We start from the raw sequence: 20777 nt of genomic DNA, 5'->3' as shown, positions 1-20777 counted from the left end.
TCACCAATGATGAATGCATATTTTAGGTGGCAAACATAAAAGATTTCCGAAAAAGAGTAATATGAATATCCAGGGATAATGGCGCCATGTGTTAACTTTGACAGTAACACCATATCATTGAATATATGGGATATATGACGTGTATCTATTCTAAAATGTAACTTCCTAAATATTCTTAAAACAGATACGAAAAAATGGCCTTTTATTTTACGATAAAAGTTAATCTACTTGCTATGTTTCCATAAAACACATACCTTTGATATCCATACTGTTAGCCGTCACACACGAAATACTGCAATTAGGACTAAACTGAAAACATGAATTTAGAACTAACCCATCAATGAAACCTTTTTTAAAATCTAAATTTCTTTGAACACCAGATTGCATTAGATATAATGGCTGTTTAGCAGTATTCTATTGCTTTCTCCTTCTGGAATAAGCAAATAAGAATAAGGAGTATGTGGAAGCCATTTTGCCAAAGAGCTGCCATAGCCGTTGGGACGATGTTTAAATGTGACCGTGCACCTCAAAACGAACATAAAGTCGCACACACTGATTTTGCGTGAGGACTGAAAATAAGTGAAATGGGTCAACCTAGCCGAACTTGACTTTTTCATATTTTCTGAAAGAGCGGGTCTTCTTTTACATCATGCTAAAATTTGGTATCATAAAACGGGAAGAAAAGTGTGTTTTTTTAGCATTTTATCTCGAACATTTTTGGTAGAATAGTGTGATTAGGTGTGTCTTGAGAATCCCTTTTTCATTACTGAAAAACCTTGTCCACACTCTTCACTTTCAACTCTAATAACTTTTGAAAGGGTATGGCTACTGCTTTGAAAATTGGCATTAATTACGGACAGAATGTGTTAATGAGGCATGCTTAATTTCAGTTTAATCTGATAATCCCTTCATTGTTGTTACTCTGGTGGTTTACTTCCTGTTTATTGTCCCATTCATCGCACAGCCAGCACGGTTTGGTAAAGATTAAGTGCTTGAATAGACACTGTACTTCAGAGCCTCTTTTCTCAGTTCACACTTTTCCTGAGTTTGTGCTTTCTTTCCAATATTTAGATAGGTTAGGAGAGTCCATTTGATTTGAGTTATACATCATTTTAAAGCTTAAAGTCTGCTCTTTCAGAATATGGTCTTAACTAAAAATTCATGTCTGGCGACTTTTTGTTTGTTTTGAGGTGCAGGGTCACAAATGGTGGCTCAATATCTTCATTTTAAATTTAAATTCAAATTCAAACTTGAATCTATTTGAATGTCTTTTGTCAATTTGCACAAGAAATTATATTGTCTTCTTGTGGCATTATCATATTTTCAAGAAATAAATAGCATCTATAGTGGTCATTTGGAAAATGGCTGCCATGGACGTTGATGGTGCCATTTGTAATGAACTCATATAATTATTATTTTTATTTTGAATATGATTTTAAACATAAAGGTATGTACAAATTTCAGTGGTTTTCTCTCTGAAATTAGCAAATATTTCCAGAAAAGAAAAGAAAAAAGAAAGAAGCAGACATCCATGGCGGTCCGCATGGCCCTTGAGGGCGCCTTCTAAGAAGACTTTACACTTAAATGTATTTCTTGAGCATAATTTTCAACTTGTTTGCAAAGTCTTATTGACTTTTCCTTCTGACATCAGCAAATTTTTGCAAAAAACAAAGCAAAACAAGGGGGGGGGGGCATCCATGGCAGCTGTTTTTAAACTTGGCTGCTATGGCTGTTGAGGGTGCACTTTTGGATGGCCTATTATCAAATTCAGTTTGAATGTAATTTTCCACCTTTGTGGAAAAAAAAAGACATTCATGGTGGCCATTTTGAAAAATGGCTGGAATGGCTATTGAGGAGGCAATTTGCATGGCCCAATAAGTTTACTTTTGAATGTACTTTCCCACCTGTTTGCAAAATCTCGTTGGCTTTCCCTTCTGATTTTAGTAAATCTTTTCAAAAATATAGCATTTATGGCGGCCATTTTGAAAAATGGCTGTCATGACCGTTGAGGGCACAATTTCCGATGGCCCAATATCGATATTTATTTTAAATCTCATTTCCCATTTCTAACCAAAATTTCATTGACTTTTCCGTTTGAAATTAGCATTTTTTTAATGAAAAAATGGCACTTATGGTGCCCATTTGAAAAAAAAAAAGGCTGCCATAGCCATTAAGAGCGCAATTATCAATTGCCCAATATCTGGATTTATTTTGGATGTAATTTCCAGCTTGTTTACAAACAAAAAAAAACCATTGGCTTTCCCTTCTGAAATTTGCATTTTTTAACAAAAAATGGCATTTGTGGCAGCCATTTTGAAAAAAAAAAGGCTACCAAGGCCGTTGAGGGCGCAATTTCCGATGGCCTAATATCTAGATTCATTTTGAATGAAATTAACATTTATGGGAAAAATTTTATTAACTTTTCCCTTCCTAAATTTGCAAAATCATCGAAGAAGTGGCACATTAGACAGCCATTTTGAAAAATGGCTGTCATGGACGTTGAGGGCGCAATTCACAATGACCAAATATTTGGATTCATTTTGAATGTAATTTCCCACTTGTTTGCAAAATCTTACTGGCTTTCCCTTCTGAAGTTAGCAAATATTTTGAAGAAATGGCATTTATGGCGGCCATTTTGAAAAATGGTTGCCATTGCCGTTGAGGGCGCTATTTCCGATGGCCCGATATCTAGATTTATTTTGAATGTAATTTCCCATTTGCAACCAAAATCTTATTGACTTTTCTCTCCTAAAATTAGTAAATTTTACGAAAACATGGCATTTATGGCAGCCATTTTGAAAAATGGCTGCCACGGACATTGAGGGCGCTATTTTACGATGGCCCAATATCTAAATTTGATCTGAACGTGATTGTCAACCTGTGTACCAAATTTGGTGCTTTTATCACAAAATGCACAATTTTTCGGCTATGCGGCTCCACTAATACAGTAATTGGCATAGAATATTTTTCCCTACAAAGATAAAGTGTTCAAATTCAAACATAGTAGCAGTACATTTCAGTGAAGTTTGAGGACTGTCATACAATTTATTCTCAAGTTATAAATTTCTTTGTTTGTGTACGTGTGTGTATACATGTGTTTTGCATCATGACAGAGTACTTAACCCATTGAGGATGGACGAATTTTGCCACTACACACATCTCCCAGAGACACCTGCCCGAGTATGCTCGGGACTTGTCTTCAAGGGGTTAACTTACATTGTACCAACATGTATTTCATAAGGTGCGGGGTATCAACGTATCATCCTTAAGATAGCATTGTACAGTCTATGTCAGTCATTTCATAAGCTGAAGGAATCTACCTATAAATGTACTTCATTGAAAATGTAATATTGTTGAATTCCGTATTTTTTTTTTTTGTATCATTGCCCAGCTGTGACATCACAAAGTGTTGTAGTCTTCATATCCAGCAGGGATAACACATATAAAATTTTTAACCGAACTTAAAAAATTTATGACTTGTGAACGGTTTTTCTGATTTTCCTCACACTTCGCTGGTCAATGTGATCTAGTATCACTGCATTCTCTCACTTCACGAGTTCCTCATTCTCCTTAAAACTCATTGACAGTGTAGAAAAAGGCAACACTACAAATGTAATGTACTGTTCTCAAACTGACTGGTGCATGCATTGCTGGATGAATGAATATGAAAAGCAGGCACATAGATACAGCAAATACACTAAAGCTTGTTCCGCTCTTATGCTAACTGCTCCCTTCAATACGCTAACTGCTCCCCTGTGGCATTTATATGACTTCTGCCATTCTTGAGTAATGGAATGGAAGTGAAGTGTATTACTACAAATGTACACTCTGCGACATACAATTTGTATCAATGTAGTACAATGCATGACTGAATCTCATTTACTTGGATAGATTGTAGACTATACATGTACTCAATCAGGCCAGCAGAATACAACTCACATGTGACTAATTTTACTGACTTGAGACTCGCAGGTCCATGTCTGCTGGTTTCGACCAGTCATTTCTCAGAGCTACATGTACACACTTTACGTGCCAATATCAGAATCTGAATGCTCCACTGAAAACGCCCTGCAGAAAATCAATAATTAGACGCTAAGTGATTTCCACCGGGAATATTCTGTGCATTCGTTGTCAACGTCTTCAGTCACAGTGCTCTGAACACCAAAGAATTATGCACATACATACAATGTATACTGTAGCTGATTTTAACACAAAATGAAGACAAAAACAAAAAATGGTAAAATACTAGACAATATGAGGAGACACCAACTATAGTTCAATGAGCATTTGTGGTTTTAAGATGTTTCAATATTCTACAAATGTGGCACCGAGTAAAATTTATCAAATAGATCAGTCTTTAGATACTGTTTTTTATGTGTTTTACATGTATCTCTAAAATATGAGAGTACAAAGTTGTACGTCCAAAAGCAGGGACATTCCCTGTCACTCACATGTCATGTCATCAAATATGCACATCATCAGTTTAAAAAAATGAATAAGAAAAAAAATTAAAGTGGCAAAAGGATAGAGAAAAGCTTTTTGATATCCCATTAAATCTATTGATTTTGTATGTCCCCTGCAAATATTTTCCATACTTTTAATGTACAGATACAAGTAGCTATCAGCTTGAAAGAGCTACACACACACACACACACACACACATACACACACACACAAAAAAAAATATGGTACTAAAGAAAACATTCTTCTGGACACTTGGCTACTACATGTAGATAATGACATCTTTTTTAGGAAACCAAAACCCAAAGAGAAATGTGGATTGAGTGAAAGCAGCAACGTTAGTAGATCACATCAGTGAAAGTTTGAGGAAAATCAGATAATCGATGCAAAAGTTATGAATTTTTAAAGTTTTGGTATTGGAACTGCTGGATGAGGAGACTACTAGAGATTGTGACGTATGTTTGGACAAAATAAAGAAAATATAAAGGGAATTCCACAAAAATGCACTTTTCTAGCATAATGAAAGAGGACTTGACTTACCACTTTCAGAAAGCAGGGGGAATAATTGCTACCCTTAACATCAGTATCAAATTGATGGAATGTGTAATTTTCATGAAAAATGACTTTTTTTGGAATTCCCTTTATAAATTATATTTTATTTATATTGTTGTCCACACATACATCATAATCTCTAGTAGTCTCCTCATCCAGCAGTAGTAACACCAAAACTTTAAAAATTCATATCTTTCACATCGATTGTCCGATTTTCCTCAAACTGTCACTGACGTGTTCTACTAATGTTTCTGTTTTCACTCAATCCACATTTCTCTTTGGGTTTTACACCATTGATAAAGAAGCTTTATACTACAAATTTATTGAGCTAAAACAGATATTTTCTTTTTGCCACAGTTTGCAGTCACCTCTAAAAAAGGGCAACCTGTTCCGACAGGAATACTGACAAAAAGTTTCTGGTAAAATACAAATGGCACATTTGAGGAATACTGCGCCAGGTAAAGTACATGTGTAGCTCACTCTTCAACAACTTTAGATAAATATCATTGAGAATAAATTGGTCATTCACATCCTGAAACACTCGTAAGAATTCAGGTCAGAGTACACTACTAAACTGAGAGGAGGAAGGCTTCAGTGCACTCTCTGAATAGCTGGCCATGCCTTGACCACTTCTACCAAGCGATGGCAGTATAAGTAACCAATAACATGTGTCAACAAAAGGTGACGTTGCCAAGAGCTCATTGCACTAGACAATCAATGAAAGGATGGCGCAGCGCACCGGTCAAGCATTTTCAGCACCTTGTGGTGGTAGCATTCGTCTGGAATTGATCGACAAAACATACAATTTGTCATGCTCTGACTGCACTTTTATAAGCAGCTTCTCTTGAAGAATTTCATCTTGTGCACTTTCTTCATCCTATTTAATAGGATGAAGAAAGTGCACAAGATTACTCATATCCCTTCTTGTTTTTTCTTTGTCAGTAATGTAGCTGTGACTAGTGATCGTGTTACTGTATTCATAGTTTCGAGGGTATAGCATACCAGTACATGATTTAAAGCTGTATGATCATGTTATCAAAACCCTCTTCTACAGTTGTACATGTATGTAACATTTTATGCTGTGATGACAAGAGCTGCAAAAAATACTTGAACATCAATGAATCATACATGTACATATCGTAAATCATGTCACTTCTCAACTTAACATTGCGACTACATACAGTTAATCACAAACATTGTAGACATGTAGGCCCTACTATCCATGTCACAGTCTAGACAAACGATAAAGTTTGCAAAATACCCCCCCCCCCAAAAAAAAAAAAAAAAAAAACATTGATATATTTCACACTTAGAGTATTGTATTATTTCGACAATGAAGCACCGCCTTTAATGGCTGCATTCAGTGTCAAGTACAAAAGAGGACCCTGGATACTGCTAAAACTGCAAAATAAATAACACTGAGTGGGAGCAATTGAGGAATCACTAATGGAATGTGGCATACATTATATCCTGTATAAAGCTTTTTCAAAGTCAAAAGAGGAGGTGTTGTGTGATATTTACTGTAAATGTACGTGCCTAAAAACATATACGGGGATAGAGCCTTCTCTTCATTTGCTCCCCGTCTGTGGAACTGTCTACCAACCCAAGTGGTTCTTTGGAATCATGACAACCTTGAAACCTTTAGATCTGAACTAAAGACCTAATCTTTTTTCAGCAACTTTGTGAATAATATTTTACACTGTGGGAGCCAGGCACCTTTGAATGTTCTTTACAGATAAATGGCACTCTGATAAAGATGTTCATCATCATCATCATCATCATCATATTCACAACAATGCATCAATACAAGCTTGTACATCAAGTTTGCTTGATGAAAATAAAGTGAGAATTTATAACATGCACATCAACTCCACATCTTAAAATAAAATAGTCCTGGCTTGGAGTTCTCACATTTGTTTCTTTGTTGTTGTTTTTTACTGCATTGGCAAAATAAATTCTGTTACTGTCATAAAATATTTTTTTGGCCAGTGTCAAAGTTTCCTTTTCAGAGAGAACTTTGTACATGAGCACCATTGAGTCATGGAAATGAACGCTTACAAACATCTTGCGTGTCAAGAATTTGTTCAAGTGCATGACACAGTGGGCTCTCATTCAAAATCCCCGATACTGGTGAAATCACTTTGTCAGTGATCCAAAATTGTGTAAACAACAAAATCGAAGAAGCACTAAAATAGATATTAAACTATAGGCCAATAAAATTTACTGCGGTGCAACAAGAGTTTGTTAAATCAATTTTCTTCATAACAAGAGTCAGCTGTTTAATGACAAGACACGATAGGCCTTCAGGCAAATGGTACCCTTACACTGTAGTTGCCTATAACATTTCAAACATCAGCAGAGGAACAAACACGAGCAGGTGTGGCATCAATTTTCGGTTCTTTTTTGGTCATTATGTCTCTGGACATACACACACACACACACACACTCACTTACGCACACACAGTATGACACGCTTGTATGTGTTCACACGCACACAGTATGACACACTTGTATGTGTTCACATGCATACTCACACACATTGTAGGTACATAACTGAAACTGCTCCGGTTCTAGTACCGAACTTGCTTGGTCCCTAGAACCTCACAGTCAGTGAGAGAACCATTTGTAAACTGAATTACTGATAAAAGTCATCACTTGAGCTTACATAGCCAAACTGTGAAGCAGGGTTCTATTTATGATAAACACTGAATAGACAGTTTGGTGGCATATCAGTGTGTTGATCTAAAGAAAGTGTGATTGCAATCCAGCTTAAAAGTGACATCTCGATGTCATTGGAGCATCATAAAATCAGCATGACAAGAGCATGTACATGTAACAGAATTCCCCAGCAGACACTGCATGAACTCAACAAACTGAGTACCGGGTATGACTTCCCTTTCTATGATCTTCACTATGCATGCTATTACTAAAAGTGGAACTTTTCACACACTATGCAATTTTTTTTCGTGCTCAGCCAGGTACACGTAGCATGATTTCCACCTGTTTTTTATTCAACTATATCAGAACATGAAGTAGTATTTCATATGAACAAGCAAAAAAGAAAATAGCGTGCTTTTATTTTCATGCTACATGTAGTTTTTTGATGAGCAGAATAGTGTGAAAATTTTAATTTCTACAATATTCTTATTTCATTTACAGTGAGGAACACAGGATGTACAATGTGTAGATACACAGATCACCTGATGGCTTTGTGTGAAAAATTGTCCAGGGTATTGAAATTCCCTGGGCCAGACAAGGCTTCTAAAAAGCCTACTTATTTCCATTCAAATGCTGCAATAGTCCTAATTAATGTAATCTTTCTCCCAGATCTTTTCAATTAGACATGCCTCATGTATCAAACAGACAAGCAAACTGCAATTTTGTTTTTAGACTAGATGTAATCCAAAGGATATCGAGTACAATGTAAAGCTTACCAGCTGATCAAATATGAGGTCTAAAAAGTGGCACCATCATCATCAAACATCAAAGCTATGGGGAATATGTTTGAAAGGAATGCTACACGTGTAACAGGTATAAAGAATATTAAAAAGAAACTTGACACCATTTGGTTTAGTTGGTAATGCAGCACAAGTCTTTCCCCCTGTAAGTCATAAATTTTGGAGTATTGCAATTGATACAATATTAAAAGTAGTCTAATGCTTAGGAATCAAGTTTGGCTCATCGAAAAGGAGACAACATATCATCTTATAAATTTGCAATTATGTGATTGCGAGGCTGTACCCATACGTGTATATTTCATAAAATTAAGTCAAACTTTCAAGCTCCACAACTTTCCATTTTCTCTTAAATTATGATTACACTCCTATACAACTCTGTTTGTATCATTTTTCTGAGCTACTTGAATATACCGTGTAAATACAGTCAAATTGAATGCCATGTGGGAGTGGAATTTTTACCAGTCATGACTTTGATCTATGCAAACTATACAGTATCCTTTGCATTAAGATGTATAAACTACATTGAGAACAGAGGACAAGTGTTGGGGCTAAAAATGAGCAAATGAAGATAATAAGGAACTTCTACAATGATGAAAGAATTTGCTATACAAAAGGGTACATCTATGTACTTCTCTGGCATATGTTTAGAGTAACAGAATGGATCACTTTCTTTTCTTTTGCTATAATCTGCAATGCTTAACTACAAAAGGATTGCTCACAAAATACATGAAGGAATGCATAGATCTATACTAAAAACTGTAACACAGAATCACAATGTACATAATTATAATTTTCTGGGAGAACCTACAACGGAGTGCAAAGATGTACAATTTGTGTACTGCATGTAGTTTCCTATTGAGCATATTTCATGTGATATTCTGCGGGCCCTGAGAAAAGATTTGAATGAAAGGTCTCAACAAAAAGAAAAAAGTATAAAACATGCTGAAGTTCCATCTACTTGTAACTTGTGTCTCAACAAAAAAAAAGTATAACATAACATGCTGATGATGTGCCATCTACAGGTACTTGTAACTGCACTTCTGACACAGTGAAAGGGATTCACTCTTTATCTCTTCTCCTATCTACAAAGTGTCTGAGAAACTCATACAACGTGTACGACGTATCTTTCTGGCCTCATTCAAACGAGAACAACACAACAACAACAGCAACCAAAGTTCATAATTCCCCCTGCCACAAGGCACAACTCAAAAGAGTTATGATGTAAATCCGACTTCTTACAGGGGCTGCCAAGGTAGTGAGTCACCATCAGCCCAGGAAAGGGGGGTGAACACTAATTACGCCAAAGGTTTCCAGACAGCGGGATGGGCCAACACTACGAAACATATTCTTCATATCTGCAACTACCAGGCTATGTGTTGTATCAAGTGCCTTGTCAATTAAACTTAAGCTAAAATACATAATGTAAACCACAGTGTAATATTTTATGAAGTCAGAGCTTACTAGAAAAGACAAAATCTTGAGTAGCAAAACCAGAATCATATTACAAATACATTTAGATAGCTTTGTGTTGTACAGTGTATGTTGAAATGTTTGACCCATACGACATCTGTCCAATAAACTAAACATCATGCCAAGTTTCATGGCTTATGGAATCTGGGACAGCAATGCACTGAATGTATTATTTACAGTGTTACCGGAAAAACAGCAAATATGTGATAGAATTAAATGGATAAAAAGGCTTTTATTTTGACAATATGCAGTTCAAAGTAGCCCTCATTCAACAAGAACAGGATGTTCACTGTCATAGTTACAGTACAAATCACAAATATAATTGGGATTGGTTGTAATTAATAATATTATTCAAAAAGTAGAAGAGAAGCAATTAACCGAATGTAACATAATACATGTATGTTGAACAGCTAGTGAATGGTATTACCACAATGCGGCAAAAAAAAAAAAAAAATGGTGTAATTATTTGTCACACATTCTAGCATTAACACAAATTTGGATATTGTACATGTTTTACATTGGATGTGAAGTCTGTAGGCTAGTTTATGCATTGTGTCTGTCACGTTTGAAACACATTTTCCTATCTTATCTAAAAGAAGTTAAATTTCTTTTTTCAATTGCGCAGGCTCTGCTTTCACAAGAATCATGACAGCTTTACCCAAGAAATATCCCAATTTCATGTTTTCCCACATTGTATTTATAATCAGTATGTTTTAACTCCAGAACAGTACAGTATTGATGTCTCTCATTAGTCCTATTTAGATATTGTACTCCCTAGTGCTGTAAATGAAAATACATTGTCCATTTTGTTCATCAGAGTTTGAGAGAGAGAAAAAAAGACATGTCAGAACTATTTCATGTTGCCTTCCAGACTTGCGGAACACAGTGTTAAGGTCTGTACTAGATGCAGGCTTTTTGTACATTTTTATCATCTCCAACAACCTACAAGTGTAGCAATAGGAAACAAGAAGGGGTAGGGCACATCTTTAAGGTCATATATTTTGAGAAGCCATAAGCTTCGGAGTAGGATGTACGTACATCTGTAAACCACACCCTGTTCCTGAAAACTGTTCAGGGTTGATCTATTCATATTGCATTTCTTTTCTTCTTCTTCTTCTTCTGCTTGTTTTTCTTCTTCTTCTTTTGCCTATACAGCTGCAACTTGAGAATTTGGTCAAGTTTGTATCCAATGGTACTTAAAACTGGTAATCCCATAGATCCTTCTGAATATGTTTTTTGCAACAGAAATCTGACATCTCTAAGATGGGCTGCAATAGATCCATCCTAGCAAGATATTTTGAGCATCTTTGAAGACAATGCATGAGGGTTAATTTTGGACATGAAAAGACATAAAAATGAAACACAAAAAACACAAAAGTATACTGGATAAAGAAAAAAAAAATCACACAGCGAACGTACATCATATCACGGGAATACTCACTGAGATAAAATTACACACAATGTAACTTCTGATAACCTCTACAATTTTCTCATACAAATTTAAATCAAAAATTGTAAGAAAAAAATGATAATTGCCAAAATTGCCACTTTTACTGGACAAGAACCTTGCTTGATATTGACTACAATGAACTATTTGTCAGCTAGTGAAATAAAAATTCATCATACAAACCACACCTTTATAGCACTGCCCATGAACAATACCACAACCCACCCCCCCCCCCCCACCACCATAAAAAGAAAAAATAAAGCAAAACAAAAATAAAAACTGTGTGTAAAGATGTGTGAGATAATGAATATACCTGTGATACATTTGCAGTTCTAAAACACTTCACCAAATGAATGATAGTACAATTATTGTAGGTCATGTACTGTCCTGTGGGAAGCTCACAAAGTCTGTGTCAGCCATATGACAATGGTCTCGTGCAAATCTTTTATTGGTGGGTACAGAAGATTTTTTTTAAAAAAGAGATTTTAATTGGCTTCAGGTAAAGAAATCACTACAAATCAATGAATAATTTAACTTGAAAAGATACTGATAAAAGAGCAAATGAAGCAAGCCCTTGATGATGGGCAAATAACTGCTTCATGCATAACTGAACTTATAAACATCTCTATCCTAAAATATCTAGGGGTATTGTCACAAATTCCCTTGTTTCTATGTACATATCAAATCATGCAGGAATTTTCACCTGTTCCTATGGACTGGTTCAGCTGCACTTCTTGAGCAATTAAGTTCTCCCAAAATCTTTGGAATTCTTGGGGAAAAACTTCAAATGGATAATATACCTTTAACCTTTCGATGTTTTTGACTGAAAAAGAGAGATGGTTTGGCTCAAAAGTAGGAAAGAAAGAGCAATTCCCAAAGGAGTGTGTAGTGAAATTATCAAGAAAAAAGGAAACTCCTATAGAAATAGAAACAAGAGCTGGGAATGGTCAGATTCTTTCCTTCAAATTCAGAATGGTTGGGAAGTCTGCACCACACAAATTGGTATAATGAAGACAGGTCACCAGGTATCTTACATGTACATGTCTGATTGTCTGATTTTACCTCCTTCTTAACAACATCATCATTACTGGGAACATTTTGTCTTTTACTCTCCAGTGAAAATACGTAGTTGGTATTTTTTGATAATCACTCATTTACCACTTTATGGATCATCCTCTTGAAATTTCAAGCACACATCTGTCATCTCATATTGAATAGAAATTGACAGCAAGAATCTAAATGTTACTTTCAGAAATATAATTACAGGGAATAATTTTTCTGGTATCGCATAGTAATTTGCTATGCATTTTGGTATGACTGCTGGTATGACTGCTACACAAAATGTAATTTGCACAGCAGTTTCATTACATAGACTTGTATACCATTTTGTTGAAAATGTACGTCCATCGACAAAAATTGCTATTCAATTTCGAGAAGGAAAATTATTCCCTGAATTACTAGGCACAATTTCAGCTTTTCTTTATAGCATTATATTATCGAATCTCTTACAGTGTAAGACATCAACTATTTTATGTATTTGGGATTTTACATTGACAGCCATGACAGAAAATATGTGGTGCTTGAATTTTGGAATTTAATTTACAGACACCTCCTTGTGATTGACAGCTATAAATACAATGTACCCTTGCTTTATGACTTCATTGTATAGTGTATGTCTTGAAAACTTAGACTTTTAACTTGTTCCCCTTTGGGATTCATCAATTTCCATGCAGTTTCTGAATGGGACCAATCAGTCCACAGTCGACAAAACCCTATTGTACTCTCTCTGCATAGCATTCAATAGTGCCACGCTGTACATTAATGGTTTACATTCATGTACAAATGTACAATCCTTGGGCACGATCTGCAGCAACTTGGCTGCTTTAATTAATACAAGTATGCCAGCTATTGTGACCCACCCATAAATCAGAAGTAGAAAGAATTGTTAAAGATCTTGATATCAGTGTGTATTGTTAAAGATCTCAATCTCAGTGAGTTATGTTAAGGGCCTACACAATGCAAATGCATGTTTTATGATTAACTAAAGACAATGTACATAAACATGTAAGTTACATATTGTCACTGGGGCGACAAGACCTCGTATCTACAAAATGTCAAATGTTCCGGAGAGCCAAAAAAACATGGCGGCCAAAGCACTATACCGAATAGGATAGCCGTTCCTTTGACATGCTTTGGTGGCTTCATTTTTGGAGTAAGACAATTGGGATTTGGACAGGACATCACTTAACCCATTATTTGACCATTAATCCAAAAAAGTCATTTTCACCAAAATTGCAGATATAAGGTCTTGTCACCCCAGCGACGATATACATTGTATGTTCAGTTTTAGAGTACCAGTACAAATACTTTGTAGACCGTGCATTCCAGTGTCTTTTGTTAACATGTTTCTAATTCAGCAGTGATTTACAGCTGATGTCGTTTGTGGAATCTTGGTTTTGAAGCTGTTGTTGTTGTTGTTGTTGGCAGATCCAAGCAGTTTGAAGAAAAATAGCAGAGAACTGTTACAGAATATATGGCACTTTGGCACAATGAGTATCATTTTCAATGCATAATGGACTAGTATCAGAGAGTGATAATAAAACATGAAATCCAGTCATCTTTATTAATAACACACTTGTGCACATTGTGTGTATCAAAATAGGTCTCCTCACTAGACAATCCTGTCTGTCCTTTGTAGTCTCGTTTTGTAGTCTTGGCAGACTTTTTTATACATTGTACATCTACTGTAGATCGTGATCACAAGAATGCACATGTCGTAGCACAAGGTAAAAGAATGTATTAGGCAAAAGAATGTATTATGCAACACTGTAAAATTGATTTTCCTTTATCTTCACTCACTATCCTTGGATCATGGATATCATACAACTTTTGATCAATATCTATCATATCTACATTGTATATTGATCAAAGGCTTTATGACAATCATGATCCGAGAATAAAGTTGAAAGAAAATCAATCTGATCCTTATCTGAGTGCAACTGCACTGACAGAAGAGACTAGCATTTTCTAAATTCTACAAAACACTTGTCTATTTCTTCCCCTCTCTTTTGCCGGTACCGGTAATTGTTTTTCCTTAGTTGAACTGGTTTAGGAACTGGGTTAAGGTTGGAGTGTGGTTCATGAGAGCTCAGAGGAATTATGTGTAGATACTGCTTTATCGCTAAAAAAGAAACATATCCTTTAGCTCCTAAGATCAAGTGCTGTAAGTGGAAGAAATCAAACTCTTCACTTATTGCATGATACCCTCAAAAATACAAGTAAGGAAACAATACCAAGATGCAGACATGAGATCACTTATTGACACACTTGGGGGAACTGGAAATGCATTGTTATTATTGCATGGCTGTGTACACAGAACCAGACCGCCAGACAGAACGGTGCAGTTTCGTGACATGATTCCTTTGACGTCAGCAGTTTGTGATGTGCTACATCCATTGGCATCAAGTTTCTAGGGTTTCAGATTCATGTATTCTGTATGCACATCTCAAGGCTCATCCTTGGAGAATGACCTTAATTAACACTTGCTAGCTTGATGTCAAAGACACTTATGTATCTCTTATGTGTACATTTCAACCACAAGAATCCTTGACAGAACAGGCCCAAGGCCAGGCCCTTCTGAACAGAGAACATACAGTGTACTTTAGCAAGCTAGCTTTTTCATGGCTGGGGAAATTAGCCTGAATTTACAAACTTACATACACCACATGTATATCTCCATCAGTGTATGAGTGGTACACTCCAGAAATTGACCTACAGTTGGAGCATGCACAATTGGCATCATTTCCAACTGACTGAGCTGTTGATTTGTATCCCTATGCAAATTTGGCCATCAGAGAGCACTTGACACAAAACACTATGGAACCACACCATTTTTTTTTTTTTTTTTTGTTTCACTGCAGACAGTTCAACATAAGTAACTTGCTACATGTAGTTCATAAACTAGACCAACAGTGGGGAGAATTATGTTCTTGGTGGACTACTATGTAAAGTTTTACAAATCCCTTAAGAAACAAGACAAGTAAAATGTACATGTATCATGTACAAATCTGTCCAATGCAACCTGTATATAAAACTTGTCACATGATTCAAGGTGGAAAAAAAAAGCAATTTTAATCTGCACTGTTTTTATTTTATTTGTCATTACACTGTATACTCATTTTCATCTAAAAGCTAGTTTGCACTGGCAAAACCTTTACCCAAACTTACATTCGGTATTCTTTTTGACTATTAACAGTTTTCAATGGTTTTATTCTTGTAACACTTCTAACTTCTAAGCTCAATTATGCTTTATTCATTGTTTAAGCACTTTATACATTTTAATGTTTCCATCTGTTAGTCTTTCACATGTGCTTAAATTTACTGTCAATATTGCTAAAACATATAATTGTGTTTAATGTAATTTAATGTCACAAGGTTTCCTTTGTAAAGCAGGCCCCTCAGCTTTGAACCAGACTACATACTTTTACAAGACTGAATGACAAAAAAAAAAAAACAACAAAAGATAATACATCCCTATATTAAGGATTTATGATTAAAAAAACAAAAACAAAAACAGGTTGGTACAATAAATAGATTCAATAAACATGCAAGCTTTACTGCATACTACAGGAATACCTACCATAAGGTGGAGAACCAGGTGATACAGTTTGTAGAAAATTTCCGATGAAATCCCATGTGGTTGGCAGAGGGAAAGAACCTTCGTCAAAGGTTGCCGGTGTGGAGTAGCCCTCACCCGCTGGCAATGGCCCGTATGTGACGTTCCCATCATTATTGACATTGGCTGCGTTCACATTCATCACTAGAACACCAGCCACAAGAACCAGTAGCCAAAGGCCACTTTCAGAAGTCCTTAAATGGAACTCCATCCTCTCTGAATTGACTAGGAGTTAGTGTTTTTGATATCTTGGTTGCGTTTCACTGCAAGGCTAAACGTGTTGTGATATTTCTCTTGTCGAAGAAGACTGCCTGTCCAAACACAGGTGTGGCAGAGGAATTCAAAATACTACCTGCAGCAAAACATAGCTTCTTGGTATAAAGTCGTCCTCATGCAGTATTCAGTCTCTTCTTGACCTACATTAAGAAAAAAAAAGTAAAAGAAATTGAAAAATGGGGAAGTTTGAGCAGAAAGATGTTAGCCTCTAAACAATGATGGTGATACAAAAAATACCAATGCAAAGACAATGGTTTAATACAAAAATGAATACAGCATGCAACATTAAATCATTTATAAACATAATGAGTCAACTGAAACAGATACAAGAGTCTCTTGTCTTCATTTAAAGGACAAGTTCACCATCATTGAAGGATTGAGAGAATGCAGCAATATTAGTAGAACACATCAGTGAAAGTTTGAGGAAAATTGGACAATCGATGCAAAAATTATGAATTTTTAAAACTTTTGTGTTGGAACCACTGGATGAGGAGACTACTAAGGCTCGTGATGTCATATGAGTACAACAGTATAAAAAAATGTAAAGAAAATTCAACATATTTTCACTTTTTTTCGCATGATAAAACAGCACTTGACTTGCCTCTTTCTAAAGGCAATGGGAATAATTTTACCCATAACATATGTCAGTAACGAGTCAAGGGAATGTGTACTTTTTTCAAAAGATGAAATTTTGTGAAATTCTCTTTATATTTTCCTTATATTGTGGTACGCATGTGACATCATACATTGCAGAAGTCTTCTCATCCAGCGGTGACTGCACAAAAACTTCAAAAATTCATAACTTTTGAACGTATTGTCCGATTTTTCTCAAACTTTCAATGATGTGTTCTACTAATATTGCTACATTCTCTCAATCCTTATGTTAACGAAGGTGGACTTGTCCTTTAAGAATTCTTCCATAAATCTATTTTACTTGAGGCATGGTCTTAAAGATAGCAGAGGTAAAACAAGAACTTTGTATACAAGTGACCCTTGTACAATTCATATCATTCCTCATTCCCTACATGATTGATCTCTATTGCTTACTATAAACCAAACACACAATATATGAAGTACAAGTACATTATTCCAAGAAACATGTTCCAAGGCAAGTTCAGGGATGATACAAGTTCAGAAGGCCTCTTACTAGGATTTTTCATTTCTTAGGAAACTTGATACTTACAATACATTTTTGTATACATGTAGTAGTTGTTTGTAGCAATGTAGAATAATTTTCACACATATGCATGAAACAGATAGTGGTGTCAAATACCAATTACAGCTTGACTGAAATCTGTCAAAGTATCTATTACAGAACTTTCATTACTTCAGTAAACATTTCATATTATATTTGATCAAGTGGGTTTTTCAGTGGCAAGCTGTTTGACTACTGCTTTCTCAAACCTGAATAACATCACAACAAAGTTTCCCAATGAAAAATGTATCAAAAGTAAACCCATGTATTTTTCATGGTATGGTGACTGTGATGCCTCTGTAGTCTAGCAAGGGTTGTCAGGTTTCCAACAATACAAACTCCTTCCTCTCAGCATCAAAAATCCAATCATATCACACAGAATCATTCATCTTCCATAAACCAATAATTCAGTTGTAACCTAGAATAAGGCAACCACTGTGCAATTATACACTCAAAATTCCAATGGAGGAATTTTCAGGAAGTTTAATAGTCTGCACAAAGTTACAGGTCTAAGCATTTAAAGGAAAAGAATTCGACAGTTTTTAAAGCCAACATTCCTTAAATGATTGAAGAGATAATGCTAACTTTTGTTCATCTAGTGCTTTTATCACTTCCTTGAAGGTCACAGTACTAATTGTACAACTTCCTTCTATCACTAGCAGCCCACAGATACTGATTTGTACAATGTACACATGTATGTATATTAAAGCAGGATAAACTTTTGTATAATAGGGCCTAATTCTGCTAAATGGGATTTTAAAATAGAAAAAATCAACAGATGAAATAGTAGAGATTACAGTCTGTTGGTTCTTCCTGTAACATTTCAAGTTTCTTATGTTTTGATCAAGTTTTGAAAGGTCATGACTCAAAAACGCGCAAATTGTATTTTACATGTCACACATTAATCGATATGCCATGCATTGTATCATCATGCTCGTCTACATGTAATGGGTCATTTCTCTAGAAACTTGAGAGACAGTACATGTGCATACATGTAGGCCTACATGTATGCAGTGTATCCGAAACATCAAACAAGTACTTTCTCTTTCATCTCATACTGCTCCCACTAAGTACTGTTAAAATGACTTCTTGCTCTTTCACTTCCAGCAAACATTTTTTTTTTTTTTTTTTGGTGGCTAAAACACGATACATTATGCATGTATTATAAAAATGAAGTACTTTTTTTCTCCTCTCTTGGACTACTAGTATTTGACACTAAGACCAGTCAAATAAAACACACACACACACACACACACACACACACAATATGCTGCATTGCAGATCTAATTCTGTAGCAAAGCAACTATCCTTTCAGCAGTATCGATCAACAAAATGAAAGGAAGGAAACAGAGGGGTTTTGAGTTTGTGTGTGGTTTCTTTTTTTTTTTTTTCAGGATCATTAGGAGTCTATAGCTACTAGAATGGCATGGATGCAATATGTATACATTTCACCACCACATTAAAATATCATTTTAGACGGTGTAATCTGTGACTAAACAGCATCAAATTAGCAGCTGGTGGATTTGAATACATGATGTAAAGGTGATTGTCAGAAGATGACATGGGTAAAATTCAAGATGTCATATACTATATTATGTATCACATGATGATAAGTGCTCTGTGATGTTTGGTTTGATTATTCTCCGACATTTTTGCATTCAATCACAAAAGAAGCTCATATTACATTTACATGGTTCAATGAATTGAAGGTTACACTTCTATTGCATCAGTGTTTAAATATGATTCCCTGGAGATTTTTTTTTTTTCCAACAACTCTGAGTTGATGATATGCATGGCATGGTACCAAAATTATCCGACAGAAACATGAAAAAAATAGTCTACATTGTACATGACTTCTCCCGACTTCCAGTAACTTAGACTCTAAATACATACGTCTCTAGGCCTAACGATAATAACGTTAAAGGTCCAGCATGCATTGCAATAAACTTGGAATATAACTTAAGTCATCAATATAAAAACCAGAGAATAGGAATAGGCCCTAACGTTAGATGCTAATAGCTGATAGGATGCTAGACCTCTTGTCAGGCACACAATCACAAGCCTTGGCCCTTTGGCTTTCAGGGGGGCGTTTCATCAACGAGTTCGTCGGAGTTTTCACCAACAAATTTGCTATCAGCCAATCAGACCAAGGATTTCATTAGCTTTTAACAGTTGTCAGTGTAAATCCTTGCGTCTGATTGGCTGATAGCAAATTTGTCGGTGAAAACTCCCGACGAACTCGTTGATGAAACGCCCCCCAGCTCTGGGGGCGTTTCATCAACGAGTTCGTCGGAGGTTTTCACCGACGAATTTGCTATCAGCCAATCAGACGCAAGGATTTACACTGACAACTGTTAAAAGCTAATGAAATCCTTGGTCTGATTGGCTGATAGCAAATTTGTCGGTGAAATCTCCGACGAACTCGTTGATGAAACGCCCCCCCAGGTCTATATATTTACCCCCAAAATGAAATCAAACACACTAACGTTAGACCTAGATCTAGTATTAAATACAGTAGTAGTAGCAGAATCTTGCGCACTCCTCTTTTGAATTGAAACTGTGGTTTATGGCTAACTAGATCTCTACACTGCACTGCTAGTTCCATAATTACATTAAAGTTTCTAAAGTTAGTTTCAAAGTCTTTTCTTTTCTTCTTCTTCTTCTTCTTCTTCTTCTTCTTCTTTTTATTTTACTTTCGCTATAAACTAGAGCGCAGAGCAAACTTGAGCAGGACGTCCAAGTCCGTAGTAGGCCAGGCAGACGTCGACGGGTGGGTTGCCGAGGAGACACCCGGCCCGGGAGGGGCCCCGACTAGCTCCAACCTTCCCCCGATCGCAATCACTCACACCTGCACACACAGCTTACTCCTTACGCACATACTGAGTAAATTTAACACCAAACACTTTCAAAAGTACGACGTAATGTTACGGTGGCAGCTACCAGTTTGATTGACCGAGAGACAGTGAGAAAAACGTGATAATTTTGAACGAGTCAAGATGTGACAACTTACGAAATTGGTGGTTAGACAATCCAATTAAAATTTCCCAGATTAGGCGTTGTTCCGTCTAGAAAAAAAGGACACGTTTGGGTTGATATCGTTCCAGGTTTTATGGTTTCAGCTTCTCCACATCCCCAAATCAAGGGAAAGGATATAGGAGCACTCGTACACAGCGACAGCACAGCGCGAGGATTACTGAAAAATCGATCGGACGCGAGCGAGTCGAGAGAGAACGGGGTGTCGCT

At 36.1% G+C, this 20777-nt stretch overlaps 1 protein-coding gene across 1 annotated transcript in view; it reads right to left on the bottom strand.

The window, feature by feature from the left end:
- LOC140241944 (prominin-1-A-like) overlaps positions 1 to 20161 on the bottom strand; it is an 80820-nt gene extending 60659 nt beyond the window's left edge. The window contains exons 1-2 of the mRNA XM_072321691.1: positions 20146 to 20161; positions 16028 to 16479 (exon numbers count right to left, since the gene is read on the bottom strand). Of these exons, the coding sequence (XP_072177792.1) occupies positions 16028 to 16274 (247 nt within the window). The 5' untranslated portion in view covers positions 16275 to 16479; positions 20146 to 20161. The remainder of the gene's footprint in view (positions 1 to 16027; positions 16480 to 20145) is intronic.
- Positions 20162 to 20777: the final 616 nt, after the last annotated feature.

Source organism: Diadema setosum, chromosome 18, assembly GCF_964275005.1.
Source record: "Diadema setosum chromosome 18, eeDiaSeto1, whole genome shotgun sequence".
Classification (NCBI taxonomy): domain Eukaryota; kingdom Metazoa; phylum Echinodermata; class Echinoidea; order Diadematoida; family Diadematidae; genus Diadema; species Diadema setosum.
The sequence above is the reverse complement of the archived record's forward strand: the minus strand, read 5'-3'. Positions and strand labels throughout refer to the sequence as shown.